General features: G+C 44.2%; 1 protein-coding gene across 3 annotated transcripts in view; it reads right to left on the minus strand.

Annotated features, from left to right (window-relative positions):
• Window positions 1-287: 287 nt before the first annotated feature.
• The window catches only part of crebbpb (CREB binding lysine acetyltransferase b), a 52,080-nt gene continuing 38,826 nt past the window's right edge, over window positions 288-13,541 (minus strand). For 2 of the 3 annotated variants that reach the window (XM_079645899.1, XM_079645901.1), the window contains 17 exons: window positions 13,206-13,383; window positions 12,920-13,038; window positions 12,569-12,808; window positions 10,264-10,352; window positions 9,117-9,197; window positions 8,917-8,973; window positions 8,722-8,799; window positions 8,477-8,546; window positions 8,202-8,362; window positions 7,530-7,676; window positions 7,314-7,427; window positions 7,061-7,226; window positions 4,935-5,102; window positions 4,777-4,833; window positions 4,533-4,694; window positions 3,875-4,156; window positions 288-3,768 (listed from right to left, as the gene is read on the minus strand). In XM_079645899.1, the coding sequence (XP_079502025.1) occupies window positions 1,273-3,768; window positions 3,875-4,156; window positions 4,533-4,694; window positions 4,777-4,833; window positions 4,935-5,102; window positions 7,061-7,226; window positions 7,314-7,427; window positions 7,530-7,676; window positions 8,202-8,362; window positions 8,477-8,546; window positions 8,722-8,799; window positions 8,917-8,973; window positions 9,117-9,197; window positions 10,264-10,352; window positions 12,569-12,808; window positions 12,920-13,038; window positions 13,206-13,383 (4,665 nt within the window). In that variant the 3' untranslated portion in view covers window positions 288-1,272. The remainder of the gene's footprint in view (window positions 3,769-3,874; window positions 4,157-4,532; window positions 4,695-4,776; window positions 4,834-4,934; window positions 5,103-7,060; window positions 7,227-7,313; window positions 7,428-7,529; window positions 7,677-8,201; window positions 8,363-8,476; window positions 8,547-8,721; window positions 8,800-8,916; window positions 8,974-9,116; window positions 9,198-10,263; window positions 10,353-12,568; window positions 12,809-12,919; window positions 13,039-13,205; window positions 13,384-13,541) is intronic. The other variant, XM_079645900.1, reaches the window with a different exon arrangement.

Genomic DNA, 13,541 nt, shown 5'->3' on the forward strand with positions numbered 1-13,541 from the left:
GCCTTTTTTATATTTCGTTATTATTTGGGAATCGTTTTTTCAAAGCAGTCAATATTAAATGAGCTTTTCCTTGGCTTACATTAAAGCACATAGAGTTGCTTGGCGTTTTCAACTGTAAGGTGAAGCAAATCATCTTGGTGATTTGGGGTGTTCTACTTTTTTGAGTGTTTCACATACTAAATGATTGATCAGTCATTTGGATGTATGTTAATAAAAATATGAAATAATTCCGATCCTAATGCTGAACACAACATCACTCTTTCCAAACAGAAATATTCAAAGCAGAGTCTGTGGCACACAGGTTTATTTAACAATATGGTATATAAGTACGAAATGAGCCATTTGAACCAGTTTGTACAGTGATTTCTTTCTTATTTTCTGCATATTTACAGTACTGTCTAGCCGCATGATTTACATTAGAGAACAGTTCACCATCAATTCAAGTTTAATGCAAGAGAGAAAATGATGCACAAAACCCTCTGAACACAAATCAGCAGTCAAACAAGTTAATTTCCCACCACAGGCAAAAGAGACTCGAATGAGAATGTCCTTTGACTCAGCGAGAGACAAAGCATTTTTTAAACATTTGCAAGACAGATACTGGGCCCAGGCCAGTAAAAAGAACATTCCGGCACCTGTGAACATTAACAAGCTTCATTGCAGATTTGTCTTACACTTGCTTTGTGTTTGGGTGTGTGCAATAGTTCTTAGATCTATACAATTACATTTATTTCATAGACTCTGCAAACCGGAAAGAAATTAAGGCTTTCCCAAAGGCAGTCCTTTTTGAAAAATGGCATTTTAGAATAAATTAGCCAGGAAGGAACAGAGGAACTGAGCAAGAAGTGAAACCTGGCAAAAAATTCCCAGACAAATAATTGTACAGTCTTCTCAACACAAATGCGATATTAATTTGCAAAGGTACAAAATAAAAAAAAATTGAATAATAAAATGAAATATTTTTTGTTTTGAGAAGTTTTGTTAAAAAAAAGTCAATACCAGAGCATAAAAAATGAAAAACAAATGAAAACAACACAAAGACCATCGCAAATTATTGCATGGCTGGTCTGAACCAAAAATATATTCTTTGTCGTCTTCTTTTAAATCACTCTCTGGGTTGGAAGAAAAAGCAGTCCCTTGGTTTAAGGAAAGTTCACAGTCTGTAGGCCTCGTATGACTCATTTGTTTGTATTTCTTTTAGCTTTTTACATCAGCAAGTACAAAAATGTCTCCGCTGAAAACAGAACAAGGCCTTTCTTCTGTCCAAAAATGCTACAATCCTTCAACAAATTTTTCCAGCGTGTCTCCTGTCGGGTCACCAACCATACCCATGTCATTACTCAACCCTCCTCTGTTTGGCGTGTTAAGTTGTGGGAGCATGGCACTCTGCTCAGGTGTACCCATGTGTCCCTGGTCCATGGACCCCGACATCGGGCCTCCAAGGCTGGGGTGGGGAGAGCTGGAGTGTAGGGCGCCGTGCTGAGGTGAGGGCTGGGGCTGTATCCGCGGGGAGGGACTGGAATGCGGGGGCTGCTGCGAAGGCGGACGGGGCGATTGCACTGGGGCTGGGGAACGAACTTGGTTTCCCAGGGTGTTAGCCATTGTCTGTCCAGGTAAGTGAGCTCCTCCCTGGGCCTGGCCTTGGAGCATGTGAGATTGTGGACTCATTGAGTTTGCCTGTGTTGGAGAGCCCATCTGCTGCTTTAGCATCTGCTGCTGCTGCTGCTGCTGCTGAAGCAGGCGCTGCTGGAGGATGTTCTGCGGGACCTCCATGCCCATGCCAGGCTGACCCATTTGAGACGTGGGAGGGAGCTGTCCCATGGGCCCCGCGCCTCCTTGCATAGCCATTTGCTGCTGCATACGGAGTTGGGAGTAGGTTGCTGGCCCCGGCTGCTGCTGGGGGAACTGACTGTGGCCCTGAGGCATGCCTCCCTGCTGCGCCTGCTGCTGCGCCTGCTGCTGCTGCTGCTGCGCCTGCTGCTGCTGCATCTGCTGCAACCGGAGCAGCTGCTGTCTGCGGTACATTTGGGGATTGCCGTTTTGGGCAGCATTCATCATCTGGCCTTGGGGGCCCATGGTTGCCATACCCTGGGGCCCTGCCTGCGGAGGAGGCTGCTGCTGCTGCAGAGGTGCCATCACTGGCCTCTGCACCTGGTTTGCCATGGCTGCCATGGCCTGCATTCCTGCCTGGGACCCCAGCATGGCCTGATTCTGCTGCTGCTGCTGCGCCTGCTGCTGCTGCTGCTGCGCCTGCTGCTGCACCTGCTGCTGCTGCGGCTGCGTGGCCTGGTACTTCGCTGTCCTCTGTTTAATGAAGGCAGCCATGAGGTGGGGGTTGGACTTGAGGATGTTAAGGACCTGCTGTTGCTGCTGCGGGGAGCTGGGAGATTTAAGGGTGCGCAGTAATTCTTGCAGGGCACTCGGAGCAATGTTTCCAGGTATCCCACGTGGCATACCTAGCTGCTGTGGTGTCATGCCCTGCTGTGAGGGCCCCTGGGGAGTCATGACCCCAGGCATTTGGAGACCCTGTTGTTGGGGCATCATGGGTCTCTGCATGAGCTGGGCCTGCTGGGGCATGGGGGCTCCCTGAGCCTGCTGAGGTGCCATTGCGACCTGTTGAGGAGGGACCTGCGGCTGATGCACCTGCTGATTCTGCATGGGATTCTGCATCCCCGGACCCCACTGGCCCTGCTGCATAGCCTGCATCACCTGGGGGCCCCGAGGCCCCTGCATCATCTGCATCTGACCCTGCGTGGGCCCCATCATTCGTGGGTGGTTCATGGGTATCCCATTCATGGCATAATTTTGCTGCTGCTGCTGCTGCTGCTGCTCCTGCCTTGCTTTGGCTGCCATCTCAATCTGTCTGGCCACCTTCAGGGCTGCAAGGAGCGGCTGTTGTTGCTGCTGCTGCTGCTGCTGCTGCTGCTGCTGCTGCTGCTGCTGCTGCTGCTGCTGTTGCTGCTGCTGCTGCTGCTGCTGCTGCTGCTGTTGCTGCTGCTGCTGCTGCTGTTGCTGCTGCTGTTGTTGTGGTGGTGGTGGCTGAGGCTGCTGCTGGTGGGGCATGTTATGCAGAGGTGACTGCTGCTGATGAAGAGGGGAGGACTGAGGTCCTGGTTTCCCCTGTGGCCCCGGTGTTGGGGGCTGGCTGCTGCGGCCATTGTTGGGAAAGCCTTGGACGATGTTGGCAGGGTTTGGTGGCTGCTGTTGCTGGGGCTGTGTGGGCATGGGCTGGGGCATCTGGGGCGTGTTAGGCTGCTGCACAGAGTTGGGGGTGTCGGGGGCTGCTGAGGTAGGTGGAGATGGCATTGGCATACCCCTTCCAGCCATGGTGGCCATTCGACGGCGCATCATTTGAGCCTGCTGGAGCCGGTGCTGCAGCTGCTGCTGACGGAGTTTTTGCTTGATGTTAAGACAGAAGGGAACAGGACACTTGTTCTCCTGACAGTGCTTGGCATGATAACAACATAAAGCAATGAGCTGTTTGCACACAGGGCAGCCACCGTTGGTCTTGCGCTTGCAGCCTTTGGTGTGTTGAACCACCCTCTTCATCTTCTGGCATGACGGGAGTGAGCAGTTGGCGTTGCGGCACTGGCAGGCGTGGACCAGGGACTGGATGCAGCGCTGGATGCTGAGGCGTCGGCTCTCCTGGGGGCTCTTGGAGGCCTCTCCACCCGGACCGTTGCTGTCATCGTCCAGACCAAGACCCCACTTCACCATCTGGTGCTCGTGGCCCTTAATGTTGTAGCAGTTGATGCATAGGTCGTAGTCCTGATTGAAGGTAAGGAGAACACATCAATGTTATGTTAAGATTTACATTTCATTCAAAACGGATATAGATGATCAAAACTATCCGTTTTTTGCTTTTGTTCCCTACCTCACAGACGGTGCAGTGCCAGCGAGTCTCTACATGGTGCTTGCACTCATTGCAGGTGTATACAAAGCGGTCCTGGCCCTGGTTGTGTAGTTCTACCAACATACACATGGTGCTCCATTTGCACCTCCTCAGTGAGCTGAACTCCCAGTGCTTGTCCCTGGCTAAAGTCAGAAAGGCATCGCGGCCATCCATCAGGTCACAGGTCAACAGAGGATCGGGGTCCATGATGGGAGGCAGGGTGTTAACGACCGGGCCGGCATGGAGGTGGATAACAAAAAACACCTGGTAGTAGAAGGGAAGAGAAATGTAAAGGTAAGTTGTTAGGACGGTTAAAATGTACTCTTACAAATAAGAACTCTGAAATCAATAAGTCGGCAAGAGTTAAAATTGTGGGTGTGATACACAACACGCACCGTTTATAGAATTGAAAGAAAATCAGGAAACCTTTAAAAAGATGTTAATAGAAAGTATCTGCACTACTCTCTAAAGCCAATGGGTCCTGTTGTATGTACATACGAGCAGAGTACCAATAAGATGTACAGTTAGGAAAAAATAACATGTTCTTTGCAATTATTTGGTCAACTGCTTGGTTTAAAGGTGTCAATTTTACTTTAATGGTATTTACCTAAATATTTAAAAGCACTTTAGGGTTTTTTACCTCCTTATGTTTCTCCATCGAGGCGTAGAGTTTCTGAGACAGGTCATTGGCTACATTCGGCATCCCAGGCTTTTTCTTATTGGCTCGGCTGACGCTGCTCTTGTTTTTGTTGGTTTTCTTACTGTTCTTCTTTTTGGCATTCTTGGTGTCAGCTGGGGCTCCCTTGAAATAGATAGACATGAACGTTAAGAGCGATTGCAAAAAAGACAAGATGAGGTTATGAAATTAAGATGAGTGGTTATACAATGCCCGAATGACTGCTGAAAGCTTTCATATAATGACGACTTGAGGATGATAACGTCTGGGGTGAAAAAGAGTACGAAGCACGGGGCTGTTGATTTCGGAATAAGAGCGTTCTTTTTTTTTAAAAACCCATTCGATCGTGCTATCCGTCTAACTCACCTCTGTGGTCTCAGTGCAGGCCGTGTTCTCCTCCTTCTTCCTCTCTTCCTCCTCCTGCTCCAGCTCCTTGATGCTCTCCTCCAGTACATTAGGCCAAAAGTCACCCTCAAAGTACGGCAGCTCGTTGGCAGTGGTGATTCGGTCTTCAGTTGCCTGTTTGAATATGTCCTGAACACAGAAACAAAATACGTCCATCACAACACAGCTCTAAAAGACAAGTTACCTGCAAGCAACACCAGGTCAAATATAAAACTTTCAAAAGCTTCTTTCTGGCAAATTGAGTGCCGCAGTGACGCGTCCTAAAACCCGGAAGTAAACTGCTTCCGGTTCCTTCGACAAAAACCAATGCAATTTTCCATAGGATTTTGGAAAATAGCTGGAAATAAGGTCTGTGGTTGAGACACATTGAAGAGACAGATTACGTTTTGTTCAGCCGGATAATATCCACATGTCTACCCTACTTTTATAATTTTCTAATTATAAATCTATTGATTAGATTTATGATTTTTGTCGAAGGAACCGGAAGTGGTAAAATGCTAACTTACTTCCGGGTTTTAGGACTCGTCACTTGTGGCACTCTATGGAGCATACTGTACAAAAATCCTTCAATTATTTATTTGGAAATAATCAATACCAGCCACAAGGGGGAGCCCCTCTATACTGCACACTTCTGGACACAGTGACATGCTGATAACTACTATTGGTCTCGTCAGCAGGGACTTAACTACTTTGACTAATTCATCCCATTATGCTTTTTTAGTATAGAGGGTTGTCTTCATTTCAACCGATAAAAATGCCAATAACTATAAATATGTTATTTTAAATGATCGATCCCACAAGTGGATGATGATAAACACACCACACCAATGACAGTGGCATACTTTCATAGAGCTGACGGCCAATCAAATCCATCTGCAGCACATGCTTAGCAGCACTGTTAACTAAACATTATGGTCCATCAGTGGGGATGCCAACGTTGTATTATTAGTTAATTATTTACTAACTAGTTAAATAGTTAATAATTATATAGTTATTGTTCTTGGTGTGGAAGGCTGTTATCTGTAAAAAAAAAAAAAATACGATCAAACGGATTATTAAATTAGATCATCTGGTTAAATCTAAACTATCATTCATACACGAGTAGCTGTGAACCACCATGTCTCCATAAAAGAAACTGGGTATGTTACGGCTGCTGCCTTCCTGGTCGTCTGAGTGTTCTCAGCTGTGTGTATTCTATGTAAATGAGCTGTGCGGTTGCCCTCCCGGCATTGGCTGCCATCTCCTGGTCCGCCCCTGAAGATTGCGATTGGAGCACACCGGGCCCGACGCACTCCAATCGCAGCGCACAGCCGGAGCACACCTGCTGGAGATGACTATAAAGCTTGGGGACAATCATCATTCTGGAGGCTCTGTATGTGGACAGATGCCTCTCGCTACTTGCTCTTTGTTCCGTGGGGTTAAACTTGTGTGATTAGTAGTGTCTAGAGTAGCTTAGTTAGAGTGTAGAGTAGAGTAGCTTAGTTAGTGTTTAGAGTAGCTTAGGATTCTGTGACGGTTGCCTGTAGTTTAGTTGTGTTCTTGTATAGATTCTTTGTGTTAGTTGTACCACTTTTAAAGTGAGGTTTTGTTTCGTTCTTATTTCGTATATTAGTATTTATTTTCCCTGTATGTCTTTAGACTCACCTTTTAGAGTCCTCCCTTAGTTTGGTTTCTCATTTAAACTTGCGCCTTTGTGGCCTCTATTTGTTTGTTATTTGAACCGGTGTTTTTGGCTCTTTTGTTTGTTTCAGGCTGTTTGCCTGCCATTTTGTTCACCTGTTGTGCATTGAAACCACTTATAATTATACCAATCTGGTTGTGTTGCTTCCCTTTGATTCCCCTAGCTCAGAAGGGAACGTAATAGGGTACAATATCGTTTTTTGAACAGTAAACAAATATACTAAATTATCTTCTCGTACTTCAGCCTCCTTTAGAGTAGACTCTTTACTTCATACATTGACGGCTGACGGCTAATCACAACTGACACCCAGACTTACTCACTGTACAGTTGAAAATGGTGGCAACATTTTAAACTATAATTATGAGAATCTTCAGACTGAATATTGCACTTTTGCTCATTTTCTGACCTTGTAGTCGTGCAGGATCCTCTCAGCGAAAGCCTTGTCCAGCATTTTCCTGTACCACTCTTGCAGCCTCTTGGGTTTGGGGATCTTCTGGTCGAAGGGGTGGCAGTGAAAGATGTAGTCATCTCCTTCACTGGGGGGGCAAGCCCAGATGTGACCCATCACATACCTGAGGGCAACAAGAGTTGTTTAGCCAATTGCAGGAATGATACCTAAAGTATTATCTGAGATTTTGTGAAAACTATGTTCAACGAACCCCAGTTTCTTCACATACTCCAGGTAGCCTATTAATATCTCATGGTACACTGCAGTCCTTAGTGCACGTGGTCTGAAGAAGTGAATACTGTCGAGGTATGATATGTAAACCCGTCTGAAAATCAAATATAGAGGATTAATGAAAGAGGAAATACACACAAAATGCCCCAAAACAACTGAGAAAACGGCATAAATCCACTTGTTTCTGTAGTTATACCTAGTATTTGGAAAGGGGCACTCCGAGCCGTACTCCTGGACGTGCATGCCGAAGAAACAAACGTCCACGCCGTCTATTTCCTCGAATGCAAAAAGTGCTTTGGTTCTGTAAGGGAAGGTCTCCACCATCTCGCCCGAGTCCACAAACCTGGGGAAATAGAGGCGGCAAGTAAGTTACAGTTTTTAGAACTTAACTTGAACATTTTAAAGAAGACAGGAGAAAAGATCATCTCCATGGTCCGGTCTGTCATGCATGTTTGTTTGTTTTATTGGATATAAATATGTATAAGATGAGAGCGATAGACATGTGGTTTGTATTTGAAATTCATTAAAAGAACAAATGCTAGGCAACTGTCTCTCTCGAAGAAATTCCCCAAATCAATGCTTTAACAGAAGGTGTGATGTGGCAAGCTCTACTCACTACTTATTTATTTAATTATTTGTCACTAGGTGAGTTTAATCATCTTTATTCACTTTACGGGATTTGGAAGACTTTACATTTATCAATAACATAATACATCAATTATCAATTTAGCAATGTTTCTTAAAAAGGTTTTTAAAAACCCTCCACTTCTATCCTGGTTTGTTTCTCAAACAATAAAATAAAAACGAGCATGTTTTCTACACTGAACCAATAGAGAGTCAAGACTTTATCAGTAGTTGAGTAACTTACCTAGACTTCATGCCAGGCTTGATCTCCACATTTTTGTCAGAGCTGGCCACGACTCGCACAAACACCTCACCAGCCTCTGGGTGGTTCTGCCTTTTCAAGTACTTATTCACTCTGTCCTCAATGTACGTCCCCAACCGGGTCGTCTGCAGTCCTTTACAGAGACCCGCGCAAAGACAACAACAAAACGCCTTTAATATCATGACAACTTGAAACAAAGAAGAACTATATGAATTCAATGTTACTGCTGTTTAACTGGACAATGTACAATGAAACTCACTTCTGGCAGAAAATTTGTTCTCCTTTCTTGTTTTGCCCGACTTCTTCAGACAGTTGTCACAGATAAAGCTAGAAGACGAAACATCAAACTGGAGTTAGAGTCAACTTAACGCAGGCAATTACACAATTCTAGTAAGAAGAAGTAAGGGTTTGGTACTCTGCAAGTTAAGAATTCTATTAAAGTTAAACGTAGACTTCATATGCTTAAATGGTTGGATAGTCATACAGCCGTAGCGAGACTTACCCTGATGGCCAAATGACATCGTAGTGCAGCACACAGATCTGATGCATCTTTCGCCCACAGTCTTTACATTCAACAAACCTGATGAGGACAAAAAAGTGATGTTTCTGTGCTTTCCTTGCGTGACGTAATAAAGAAATATCACTGCCACAACATTAATGAGAGTCAAACTGTAGTAACTGTGCAGACAGTACTCACGGTTCAGGGTCCAACATGTCGTTTTTCTTCTTTTCAAACTGCTCTTTTGATATCATGCTGCACAAGAGATAAAAAAAAAACAACCATGTTAATTGTGCCCTTGTGATTAAAACCCCTCTTTAAAAGTAGAGAGAAACCAGCCGGATAATCTCGGCATAGGATCATTGGGTGGAGTCTGGCCACCCGGCCTGGTAACTTACGTCTGTTGCTGTGAGGGGTCGTCCCCCAGGGTCACGCTGTTTCCCTGGATCTCGTTGAAGCACTTCTCGCAGAAGTGATACCTGTCGGAAATAAGGCCATATTTGGGTGAACTGCACCCAGCACACACAGTAGCAGAACAGGCAAACCGGCGTTACAGTTAACGGCACACACACACACACACACACACACACACACACACACACACACACACACACACACACACACACACACACACACACACACACACACACACACACACACACACACACACACACACACACACACACACACACACACACACACACACACACACACACACACACACACACACACACACACACACACACACACACACACACACACACGTGTGAAATGGTCATGAGCCTGCCACTTTCCTTCAAACTGGAACAGTAATTTGACAGAAACATTTTTATGTCAAAAACTAATTAACAGAGAGTGCTATACCATCTAAATGCATGCTGAAATATACATTTAAAGAAACTCTCCACTACATTCATGTATAACTAAAGCAACATGCATTATTAGCGGATAAAGGAAAGGTATGGTCATGCTGTGGGAAACAGTGTGAGTGATACTCAAAAACAAATAAGCCAGATAACTTTTGTAGGGACGGTTTATATTATCACAGGTATTTCTTTCTTAAGAATTTAGATCAAAATCTGGTCAAATTATAAAACCTTGCTAAGTACACTTCTTTGAAAATATAAACATTAACAATATATATATTTTCAAATGTTTTTAATCTTAAGTTGTTCAAAGTAACACCATTTGGTAGCGAGTACTTGCAACAACCGAATGGTGTTGAATTGGAGAGATGGAGGTGCAGATGCAGTTTCTGCCCAGCAGGGGGAGCTTTGGTGCTGGTTCTTTGACAAAACAGACATACGGACAATGTGGGGCCAGATAATGCCCATTCTGCTCGGCTACAATATACAACTCTAAGTGAGGTGACACCCCTATAAAAGGAAAGGTCATGTGAATAACATCATAAAAACTTTGTTGACTTGTATGGCTGTTTGTGTTGTCTTGGGCCATATTTAGTCTTTGAGGATATAGCCGCCCTTTTTCTCTTTATAAACCACCCTTCACCTCTCTACCTCTCAGCAAAGTCGCTATATCATTTACCTGTTCTGGTAGCTGTAGTAGGTGCCGTCCCTGGAAATGGTACACAACTGTTTGCCATAGCAACACAACGTCTGGGGTGAGAACTCATACTGTGGAAAAGTGAAGAGAGTCACATTAGCATCCATGGCATTGGCTCAAATCAACATCCACATACAGGTGAAGACAACGGAGAAGTTAAATGGTGGTCCAGGGGTGTCCTGAAACATTCAGGAACAAATGCCCAAAGATCTGGTGAAATATTAACTTTTGCAATTGATTGAAATAAGAAATAGAAAGGCTACATGAAGAATGACATCATTAAGGTATTCAGATTTATAATGTTTTCATTTGGAGCAGATTCTGCCACACACTATAATCAATGAAAGGTGTGAGAGCAGTGTGTGGGTAGCGTGTGTACACCACAGAGATCCGCTCTACAATCAGGCCAGGCTTCTATTTCTATTTTTTTATTCAGTGTGTTTACACAGAAATGGGTCATTAAGTGTAATTTTTTGTATTATTATTATTTACTACCCAGTGTTTCCCCTATGTTTACTGCTTTGGGGGGGTGCTGCCTAAGCGGGGGGGCATTGGGATATCTTTTTTTAAATCCTCTGGAGCAGAGAGGAGCTGTTGATTATTGTTATTGATTAGTGCTTCTTAGGGTCAAAAACACTAAACTCACAACTTAAAATGAAAGTGTTTAGTTTATTTAATAAAAGAGCACATGTTCAATGTGAAAAGTGACAGTAGATATAGATGTTCGGACTATAAGCCGCGCCTTTTTTCCCATTTTTCGACGCTGCGGCTTATATAACAGTGCGGCTAATCTATGGATTTTTACAGCTAACGGCCACTAGGGGACCTCCTAAATCTATGGATTTTACAGGTTACAGTCCACCGTCTTTAACTCTATGGGCTCTATGGCCGGTCCGCGCCCCCCACCTTTAAGCGGCGGGCTCCAGCAGGAAAAGCTGGAGGCCGGAAAAGAGTGAGACAGGTAGCGCGCAAAAGTAAAAGTGGAACCGAGAGTGGTACGAGAGACAGAACGAGAGCAAGACAGACAGACATTACGAGAGCGAGACAGTTTGTCCCCGTACCACTGGTTGAAAACCACTGCTGTAGATCACTGCCGGTACGTGCGCTGGGAGCGCACCGTTTAAGTTTGAAAGTTGAAAAGTGTGTGTGTCTGAAACGCTATGTGATACAGTACAGTTTACACAGCACAGTACATGTTCTGTAGCTACTATTGCACTAAATGGTAACACTTGAATACGTTATGCAAATATGCAACTTGATTGTTGAAATGTTAATAAATGGGAGCTTCCTCAAACAGCCCTCTCTTTCCCGACAATCCCCTCTGTGCACGAACCCTTACATATGGTAATTAAACATTAAAACACCTGCGGCTTATAGTCCAGTGCAGCTTATATATGTACACATCATTCAATTTAGCTGCTGCGGCTTATATTCAGGTGCGCCTTATAGTCCGAAAATTACGGTAGTTGCAATTTGGCTCCAAAAAATGTAATTAAATAATAATAATATTTTTTTTTATCATTAAACACCTTGAATTTGAGGGGGACGCGGGGCTCCATTACCAATCTACAGATTATTACTTATTGGCAGTACGAGCTGGCAGTTTCTTTGTATCTGTATCCCTTAAATTGCTGTAGACTGTAATTAAATCATATTACACAAAAGGCTTAATTGCATTTCGGAGAAAACGTGTGAGTCACAAATGCCCTATATGCGAAGCAGGTGTAGCCAGTACAAATGTCAAACTTAAAAGGTCCCCTATTATACAGTTTATAATCAATATATTATAGTTCTCAGATATATACAAACATGTCTCTGAAGTGTTTGGCTCGAAATACAAAACAGATCATAAATTGAAGCATCCCATAATCCTCTCTGTTTCAGCCCTCTGAGAGATATTTGGTTCAAAAGAACACAATGGTGCTCTAGGAGGGAATTCAGGTGATAAGGTGCGTGTGGGGGGGGGGTTACCTTGGTTGGTGATTGGCTAATGGTTACACAAGCCGAAAAATCATTATGACATCATAATGTGACCAAAATCTGATCCGCTCATTTTCAGACAGGTTTTTATATAAATGGATCAAGACAAAAAGTGAGCGAATCTTTCTTCCTGAACATTTCTGAATCTCTTTACACAGAAGGGACACATGTTTATGTATAAAAAGACATGAAAAAGTGGATTTTGCATAATAGGTGACCTTCAAGTAGATTTCCCATTTAAAAAAATGGATTTTTACCATATAACCCTGTAGTACAGTATAAGTATATAATAATTGTTGTGTCTTACCTTCCTGCCGCAGCAGTAACCCAGGCCCTGCATGACGGGATCAATCTCTGCTTCAAACACCTCTGACAGTTTAGAGCAGTATTTGTAGACACGGGATGTTTTGCGGTTGTACAGCCAGGCGTTGTTGAACATGAGCCACACATCGTCCACATACTGCCACGGCTCCTGGTACTGACCCGTGTCCAACTTGCGCTTGATGGTGGATAAGTCAATGGGAGTCTTCACAATGTCAAAGTAGTCCTGTGCAGCGGGGGAGACATATTTGCAGCAATGAGCGGACCATGCTTAACATTGTTTTCTGCAGGTCTTTTATTATATTTGTTGTGTGTGTGTATAGTTGTGACCACTCACAGGGATGCCTAGCTGCATGGGGTCTACAGGCTGTCTGAAGGGCAGTGACTCTGGGTCTTGCCTGTAGAGGGCCTCAAGTGTTGGCATCAGGGCTTGCCTCAGCTCTTCTGGCTTGAAAACTGCGCAGACAATAATAATGTTACACAAACAACATATTTGAGTGTGCAAACTAAGACAAGATTCTACCTTAGTGGGATATACAAACCAACTGTGCCCTATCTTAATGCACAACATATCAAAACACAATATATTGTTGCAACTAAATATATGAGATCTGGGTTCTTACTTTTCTTGCGGCTCTGAGGGCTGGAGGAGGCAGATGTGCCGTTGGCCCCGCCTTCCTCCTCTTCTTTGGGTTCTGTCTTTATCTCAGGCTTCTTGTCCTCAGTTTCCATCGGTTCCTGCTTTGGCTCTGTTGCATCGGGCTCCTCCTTCTTCACTAAGGGTTTGGTTTCATCATCCGGCTTTATGAACAGAAACATGGTTAACCTCCTTATACTAGCATTCAGAGCCAGGAAGAAATCATTTAATGCACAAGATTGACTTATTTGGACTTAGTTTGTAACAACAGGGGTCAACAGGAAAGTGCTTCGAGATCTAGAGCAGACATATGTGGGATTTT

Source organism: Notothenia rossii (genome assembly GCF_949606895.1).
Source record: "Notothenia rossii genome assembly, chromosome: 8".
Taxonomy (NCBI): Eukaryota; Metazoa; Chordata; class Actinopteri; order Perciformes; family Nototheniidae; genus Notothenia; species Notothenia rossii.